Genomic DNA, 9,461 nt, shown 5'->3' on the forward strand with positions numbered 1-9,461 from the left:
GACTGCGGGCAGACAGTGTGAGCTGGCGACTGCGGGCAGACAGTGTGAGCTGGCGTCTGTTCTCACTGTCCTATAAACATGAACCACTGCCTCTATGCACTGTTTGTGTCAGATCCATAAGGACAGCCTACAGATGTATGGTTATGTCTGTGTACAAAAAACATGCTTTTCCAGCAGGAAGTGCCATGCTGTGTATCTAAAGTTTGTAGCTACAAGCATACAGACAAAGACACGGGAACACAGCTATCTTTTATTCACTTTCCTTATATCTGGTACTGTTAGATATTTTGTCATGGCTTCCTGGGCAACACTAGCAATACTCCCCACAGCTCAGCTATCTCACCTCTCTCTGTCTTGCTAACTTGGCATCTTTTAGTAGTCCATTACTATACTGACATATGATATAGGTAAGAGTGAGTGACAGATTATTGAAAACAACTGCAAATTCCTATAATAAATTTTATCTGTAATCTCTTCATGCTGTTTACTAAAATAATTATTTGGTTTCCTTCTTTTGACCTACTAATAATAAACTTCACATACTTTAATATTAGAAGTAACCTAGATGTCCTATATAAGAGACTACTGCCCAGTTATGTTTGCTCTGTTTTAGAGTCTGTACATCTGTGTTTAGATTAACTAATAATATCTTATGATATATGGCATTAATAAATCCATAGTAAGGATTCAAAGAATAACGATTACTTGGAGACTCTTTTAAAATGTTTATTTCAAGCTGGGAGGTGTTAGTGGCCTTTAATCCCAGCTCTTGGGAGGCAGAGGCAGGCGGATCTCGAGTTCAAGGCCAGCCTAGTCTACAGAGTGAGTTCCAGGATAGCCAGGGCTACACAGAGAAACCCTGTCTCAAAAAACAAAACGAAACAACAAAAAAAATACTTCTTTCAAGTAAGTGTTTTATAAATAATAAAAAATAAAAACTAACTTTTTAAAAAAATATAAGAAAACAGAATTCTATGAATATCCGTAAGTATTCCTTTCTTCCATTTCAATAGATACCACCAAACCAAAACCAAATACAAACCACATCATAAAGTTTTCTATTTACTACACAATGCAGTGTTATACTGAAATGAAAAGCAGCCTACTTCAAATACTTTCACTTTTCTTCCAAGTAAGGTCTTTGTTCAACTTTTGCTAATTTTTTTGATTAGGTTTTTAACTTGGGGGGGGGGGGGGAGGATCAGACCAGTACCATGGCTCAGTGGGACTGTGGCAAGCCTGATATACATTTGGTCCCTGCAACCATGTGGTAAAGGGAAGAACCAACTTCTGAAGGCTGTCCTCTGACTCTCACGTGAGCACTGAACCAGGAGCACAAATGTGCATGTGCATGGCACACACAACATATGTGCATGCCCACATAACGGCAATAATGATGCAACTACCAATGTGTAATTAAAATTCTTTTAAAAAGATACACAGGTAATCACAAACATACTGACTGACTGAGCATCTGATGTCATCCTCTTAATGTAACGTCACTACCTTGTGTGACATCACCAACTTACATAATGTCTCCACCTTATACTTTTAATATTTACACTGATTGCTGACAAACTTTTGTGTATTTTCACAACTCATGCTCATGTTAAACAATCAGACACACATTTTCGACAACAGCATCACGGACTCGCACAGCAGCCCATGGCCCGCCCCTACCTTCAGGCGGCAAGCTGTAGAGCTGGGCCACAGGTCCAGTCACAGGGATAATTGGCAACTGGAAGTGGAAAGAACTTTTAATGGTGGGGAGCGGCAGGCGGTTTTTGGGGAAGCATTTCCTCATTATCAGACTGGATGTGTTGACAAGAGGATCAAGAGTCCTGACCGCCAAGCACTCCTGTTCAAACAAGATGATGAGAGTTAGACCACATCTCAGCACCAGGGTACTGGAAATGTAGCCACAAACAGCACCCAGGGAGCACTACAACACAACAAAGCTATCTAACGCCTTGTTCTTCACAAGTACCTGTACCAGGGAGGCACATGTGACTTGTCCAGTAGCATTCTCCCTTAAAATGTTCACTAGGCTAAACTCAGTCATTATCTTTGACACTGAAAGTCACCAAGTGTGAGTCCCTCCAACACCTGGCAGGTCTAGGGTATGACGAATGAGGGCAGGACTGAGAACCACGGTGCGAGAGGTAAAGTTGTGTGCACTGACTGTCTCTTTCCCTCTCTAAGAGGCAGCTGGCAAGACAACAATGAGAGCAGATCCCACTCAGATGCCTAAGAGTTTGGCAGGTCGGCCAGTGTCAAGAACAGGTGACTTAACAACATTGTCAGTGGCAACTGGCCTTTCAGTGGCACTTTGACATACTCCAGAATCTTTAACACATGACTAACTTAGTTAAACAGACAAGGCTTGGAAGGGTTAAACCACCTAATTCATAACCATACATCAAATACCTATTAAGTGTATATCTGGATAGTAAAAATGATTATATAAGATAGTTCTGGAAAAATTAATACAGTCAGAATAAACATGCCACATGTTTAAATACCTTAACTACTATCATGTGGAAAGGTTGCTTATTGTGTGGAAAACAAAGAACAGCCTGAATATCTGGCTGGTCATTTCAAAGGACAGGAGACTGCACTGCAACTTCCCTCTGTCCCCTCTAATAACAATCCCCAGGGAGCAGAAAAAGCCTTGGTGGCATACTGTGGTGATGTGTGAAGTTAAGACAGCCTGAAGGGCTAGCAGGCTACATCTAGCTCTCTCTCTGTCCTCATGGCCCTATCCAGTAGAAAGATACTCCCAATGCTCACAGCATAATGGTCCTTCCAGTGGCGAATCCTCAAATACCTTGCAAGGGCACACAGACACCCACCCACAGCATCAGGAGACCCTCCCACTGGGCACATTCTATATAGCTGCAGTACAAGGTTCATTCTCTAGACATGTGCCCCCGCCATTCTCTCTAGTCACCTCTGAGATCACATGTGAAAATCAAGTGGAATTTTTTGTGTGAAGAAATTTTAAAATATATTTATCAAATGTATACTTTCCTGAGTACATGCACATTAATCCATTTTCTTAAGGACCAAAACATTATCATTAAAACAGAATAACAAAAACAAAGCTTACTTGAGAAGTGTTATACAGAATTTTCATCCCATTTGCATCAATAAATGCTTTTCTGCCCAACTTGATGTTCGTGACGCTTTTTAAGCTCTGTAGAATCCCCTTCCGAATGAGCATGTTTCTGTGGCGATTATCGTGCCGGTGCCAATCTACATAGATGGTAAGAAGCACTTGAACGTACCCTCTGTCCACTGCTCTCCTGGCGTTTGTCTCTTTAACAAAAGAAAATAGGAAAAGGTTATTTTATAAATGACAAGAAAAAGTTTTTAAAAGAATCAAACAAAAAGTAGAATATCAGTATTGTGATCAATTCCCAGCCTTTATTTAATAATTTTCTAATAAAATAATTATAGCACATTCCAAAAATCATTAATTTCCAAAAACATTCCTGCCTAATTATTTTATCACGATTTACAAATACTGGCTGGCATCTTCTTACTTGCTGGGCTTGGTGGTACACACTAGCAGCCCCAGCACACACAAAGGCAAGAAGAGATCACCAATGTGAGACCCAACGGGTCTTCATGGAAGTGCTGTCTCAACAAAAGATTGAAAAATAAATTTATTTACTATGACAATTATGTAATAATTACTATGTAATTATGTTTAGGTTTACTGATTTCAAAACTCCATATATTTTGAAACTTAAGTGTCTTTTTCGTAAGAGAGAAGGCTCCCTTAGTGACCAGCTACGAGCCCAACTTTGTTAAAGCCGTTATCACTTTGGCTTATTTCCATTACAAGCTCTTTAATCCACTGAATTACAGCTAGTGTTACTTATAAATTTTATCTTCCCAGTGGAATTAACAGTTCTAGTTACTCCACAATTATATAGATATCCACTTCTTAGTAACATAAAATTTAAAATATAATTTCTTGTACATAGAAGGTAAAAAAAAAAAATAGTATGTGGTTAGAAAATAGGTTTTTTTCTAGGTAGTAAAATCTTAATGTTAAAAAAACTATAGGTTTTCTAAAATTAATCAATTTTAATGGAACACAACTGAAGAAATCCATACATTTGAACTCACTTTCTTAAGATTACAACCCAAAAGGACACACCAACCAAAGCAGCGGCCCTGGGATGCCATCAAGGCACCAGGGGTGTACCCAGAGCTGCTGTGGAGGTCTGTAAGGGCTGCAGAGCAGAGGAGGGGCCAGCCCACCACGCTGGCTAGGGGCGGAGCCCAAGGTGGTGCTGCCCTTAACTCATTCTCCTTTACAACTATACTCTGACACTACACGGGTGCAAAGGGCTCGGTGGGAGGCGGGGCTCCTAGGACAGTGTTTTAAAACCTCTCTTGTAAACTATTGTAAACTAGTCTAGTGCATCCTGATATCAGCACCCAGTGCTGGAAACAAGAGGATATTGCCAGCCTGGCCTCTTATAACAAGACCTTGTCTCAAACAAAAAAAAAAACCAAAAGTCAACAAAAAAGACCCTCTACTGTATCCACACGGCTGGTCTCTGCAGGCTGCTGCTACTTACATCCACTGAATTGTTTTGGCCAACATAATTTCCTTGTGCTTTAAGGCTAACGATCTAACTCAGTTGATAGAGTGCTTGCCTCTATCAGGAACAACAACAGCCCTGTGGTTCATCCCCCAGCAGCACATACACCGAGAAAGAAGGTGAACATCTGTAATCTCAGCACTTGGGAGGTGGAGGCCAGAAGGTCAGGAGTTCAAAGTCATCCTTGTCTACATAGCACGTTCAGGCCAGCCTTGATAGGTCAGATGTTGTCTCAAAAACAACAAAAATATTTTAAGTGAATACACACTTTTGTTTACACTACTTGAAAAGCATAAGCCTTTACTAGCTGTGGAAAAGACTTTGTTAAAAAGATTTACGGTCGTGCCGGGCCTGGTGGCGCAGGCCTTTAATCCCAGCACTCGGGAGGCAGAGGCAGGTGGATTTCTGAGTTCGAGGTCAGCCTGGTCTACCAAGTAAGTTCCAGGACAGCCAGGACTACACAGAGAAACCCTGTCTCGAAAAACCAAAAAAAAGAAAAAGCTTTATGGTCACTGTAATATTTACATTTTTGTTTCTGCTGAAATCTAAAAAAGCCTAAATGGTACTTAGGGAAAGTGTTATTTTTTAAAAGTAACATGCCAAATAAAGAATGCATTATAATTCAAACATAGGTGCTGAAGGGGTCCTTAAAATAAGATGAGAGTTATCTACAATCTGCACTGGGCACAAGTAAAAGAAACTCATCTATGGGTTTGATTCACAAACTTCTTCCCTCCCAAAGCACAACGTGTAGGTCTGCTATTGAGCTGCACCCTTCACTGTGCATCCCAGAGAGGCCCTGGCTGCACACCCGGGGCTGCACGCTCACTGGGCTCGTCACTCCTGCATGCACTTCCCATACCACAGTTATTTTAGAGCAAATTTATCCACTAATGTAAGTGGCTGACCCACAATAAGCAAGTTTTAAAATCTCATAAAGAAATGTTCCAAATTGCCCTGGTCCATTTTGAACTGTACAACGCTGTTATGTATTATTATGTGTCCTGCGTTGTATAGTGTGTAATTTGAAGAGCTATTAAATAGAAACTACTCAGCAGTTGCTTTGTTTCATCAGGTGACCCTGTTCTACAGTTATCACACCACAGACAGAAGCAGTTACCCACCTGAGGCCCCAAGGGGAAAAGTGTAAATGAGAATTTGGCTAACATAAAATTCACATTTTTAAATTACTTTTACTCATTTTTTAAGACAGGATCTCACTATGTAGTCATGAATGACCTGAAACTCACTCTGTAGACCAAGTTAGCCTTGAACTTGCTAGCAATCCCCCTGCCTCTGCTTCCTGCCTACTGGAATGACAGGTGCCTTTCACTGTGCCAGTGGAAACGGATTAACTTTTAACTAATCACAAACTCTTAAAAGTATACAGCACGAGCCGGGCGTGGTGGCGCACGCCTTTAATCCCAGCACTTGGGAGGCAGAGGTAGGCGGATTTCTGAGTTCGAGGACAGCCTGGTCTACAAAGTGAGTTCCAGGACAGCCAGGGCTATACAGAGAAACCCCGTCTCGAAAAACCAAAAAAAAAAAAAAAAAAAAAAGTATACAGCACGAAAGCTTAGTAAACAAGGGGGCCCCACCCCTGGCAACAGTTTCTGACCCTGCCTGCTATGTACTGGGAGGGACACAGAAAAGCCATCAACAGAGATCTTTAAGACTAAATGTCAAGATTAAATGTTAATGAAGCAACTGATCTTATGGAAGAATACTATGAAAATAGTTGAAAAACATACTGAGCATGTATGAAGAACTCACGCGTCATACATGCAGCACTCATTTCCCAGCAGCTTCACATGCCTGTGCGTCAGCTGTGAAGGTAGCAGGTTATGTGCACACAAGTTCACTGCTCCAAGTTCCCATCACACCACTTCCGCAGTGTTTTGAATTTGAACTTATCACCATGAGAACAAACTTTCTAATAAAAGTCACTATGTTAAACTTATGTTATATGAAGCTGATATGAATTATGATGACAGGTTATTGAGCTAGAGTTTATTCCATCCACTTGAATAATTTATTTAAGCACATCGCTTTCATATTTCTAACAGGACATAAAGCCTTGTCATTAAAAGGAAAGAAGTAAATGTCATATAAGCATAATTTTCTGAGAAATAAACCTAATATGATATCAGGAACTTTGACTATAAGAAAATAGCTTTAACTATATACACTAAATCTAGTTTCCAGCTTCTTGAACATAGATATACATTTAAAGTATTTTAATTACTATTATTTCTAGTATTTAAAAACTTACTTGATTTTAGCAATGCAGCGAGAGTGTCTAAAGCAACCCTGTCAACACAACAAGAAAACACAAACAACAACAACACTAGTGAAATGAGTCTACAACAAAAGCATGCAATTTTGTCAAGTGTCATCTTGTCTGGATCCACTCCAAGTGCATTGACGCTCGCAACAGCACTGGTTATTTGTCTGCACCCGCTCCGAGTGCACTTACTCGCAACAGCACTGAGAATTTGGTGCTTCTTTGTGTGTATCTCGCCCTTGAGTTCAAAATTAGATAATAAGATTAAAATACTCAAAGTATTTGTACAATTTTAATAACATTAACATTGTCAAGTCTTTATGTCTCAAGCTAGATAAATGGGCTCAGTTAGTGTCACCATTTGACCTTACAGAGTACACAAAGCAGCAGCAGGGAGGTCTCAGGGGCCCTGGGCACAAAAGCAGTAAAATAAGGACAAGTCCTAATGGCCTAACCCAGACCTGTGGCACTCACAGTGCCTATAACTTTCTTACTTTAACTTTAGCACCATGAGCTAGGATCCTTAGATATACGGGTTAACAGCTGTAAAACCTATGGCTCAGAAGTAAACCTAATTATTCCCCCTTCACAGGATGTGGTAAGAGCCCTAAAAATTGAAAATACATACATTTTCTTGAACATGCTCAGTTACACACAGTGATATCAGCTACCATAATCAGCCATAAAGGTACATTTTTTTCTATCACTATAGATTGCCTATAATTCAATTTATAAAAAGTGAGTTACTGGGGAAAAACATGGCTCTCAGTTTCAACTTCAAAAATGTAAGCCTACATACTATACTATCTCCTTGTAAGATTTATCTATAATTTTCCCTAAAAACATGGCTATTATCAATCTGAAGCATCTCACTCAACATGAAGCATTTGTTGAATGCCCACTACACACTCCTCCTTCGTGGATTGGAATTAAAACAAACATCACTTCAATGGATAGTTTTACAATCTACATTATGAAACACAATGTACGTACACATGAAAAAACTATGTAAGAAATGAAAATTCCAGCGCTGAAGCGAGTGGGTGGTAAGGGGGAAGCAGTGACAGATGGAGAGGCACAGAGAGTATGAGCGACCAGATGAACACACACAGACTGAGTGACCAGAGGCCTGCAATGCGATCAACACAACCACAAGGAAACCCAGAAACAAGCATTCACAACTACACCAGAAACCAATGCTTTATGGATATAGAAGCTATAAAATTTAAACTATAATATGCTAAAACCACCTTCGAAGAATCTTGTATGTCAACTAACATAAACCGCTTGTTGATAAAGCGCCGTGTGGCCGCTGCCACACTCCAAGGTGGGTGGGGCATACAGGGCAGGTAGGCAGCAAGACAGTCATCTACAAAGTGCTTCCTGTTTAGGCAAAGGTCCCGCCCCCTGAGACACCAGCAGAGGGAGGGGCTGCAGATGAATCACCAGGGTAGGTTCTCCTTTGTGATATGAAAGCTGCCAGAACCCCTCAGGGGGATGTTCCTGGCACTCACCGCAATCTGGCTGAGGTGGGCAAATCCAGATGCAAGACAGAACAGACTGCCACAGAACCAAAGAAGCCTGCGTGCTGCTGTGCAGGCCAAGCCTGGAAGCCTAGACAAGGGGCCTGCCTGCTCTGGAGGTGTACGATCTGCTGTGTAGACGGCTGGATGTCAATGATCCTTAAAGGAGGTTATGCAGAAGCTCATCAACCAACACCATCTTACCCTCAGACACAGGGACACACTGCATCCTCTTTTTAGACTGTTTAACAAGACTCCAGCAGCTGAGGACCACAGAGGCTAGCAAGCCTGGCAGCCTTCTTCTGGAATACTAAAATCCCCATCTGTGGAGCTGTCACATTACAAAGACTGAGTATACCAAATTGGCATGTGCCTGGCTCACCTTAAAGTAAAACAATGTGGGCCTGTGTACCCAGAGCAGACACTCGAAACTGCCAAGCCTAAGACGACAAGGACACCCACACACATCAACTGTTCTCAGGATGCACAGGCCTGGGGATGGACAGGACACTGTCAGACAGGTGCATCATACCACAAAGCCAATTCAAACACAACTAGTAATGCTGTCTCTCTGTAGCACCTTGTTTAACTCCTACTATGGCATAAGCTCCTCTCTACATGGTGGTAAAACCCGCAAAGAGCACAAATCCGAATTAGGGCGCCTGACCTTCATGCACGAGGCTCTGGGTTCAATCCCTGGTAGCAGGGAGGAAAGGTACTACTTAAACTGAGACAAAATTTATACTCCTCCAAGCACTTGACAACAGAAGCTGCAGGGCACATAGTGTGACGCTCACTCTCTACATCAAGGAGTGCAGGACACATGGTGTGACGCTCACTCTCTACGTCAAGGAGTGCAGGACACATAGTGTGACGCTCACTCTCTACGTCAAGGAGTGCAGGACACATGGTGTGACGCCCACTCTCTACGTCAAGGAGTGCAGGACACATGGTGTGACGCTCACTCTCTACGTCAAGGAGTGCAGGGCACATGGTGTGACGCTCACTCTCTACGTCAAGGAGTGCAGGGCACAT

The 9,461-nt window shown here is 41.7% G+C and overlaps 1 protein-coding gene across 9 annotated transcripts in view; it reads right to left on the reverse strand.

The window, feature by feature from the left end:
• Agtpbp1 (ATP/GTP binding protein 1) overlaps positions 1–9,461 on the reverse strand; it is a 120,784-nt gene that overhangs the window by 67,908 nt on the left and 43,415 nt on the right. For all 9 annotated transcript variants that reach the window (XR_003845370.1, XM_021215450.2, XM_029547301.1 and 6 more), the window contains exons 9-11: positions 6,892–6,929; positions 3,110–3,318; positions 1,681–1,858 (exon numbers count right to left, since the gene is read on the reverse strand). Coding sequence is in view for 8 of the 9 variants with exons in the window: in XM_021215450.2 (XP_021071109.1) it covers positions 1,681–1,858; positions 3,110–3,318; positions 6,892–6,929 (425 nt within the window). In the remaining variant the exon portion in view is untranslated. The remainder of the gene's footprint in view (positions 1–1,680; positions 1,859–3,109; positions 3,319–6,891; positions 6,930–9,461) is intronic.

This window comes from Mus pahari, chromosome 16 (assembly GCF_900095145.1).
Source record: "Mus pahari chromosome 16, PAHARI_EIJ_v1.1, whole genome shotgun sequence".
NCBI lineage: Eukaryota > Metazoa > Chordata > Mammalia > Rodentia > Muridae > Mus > Mus pahari.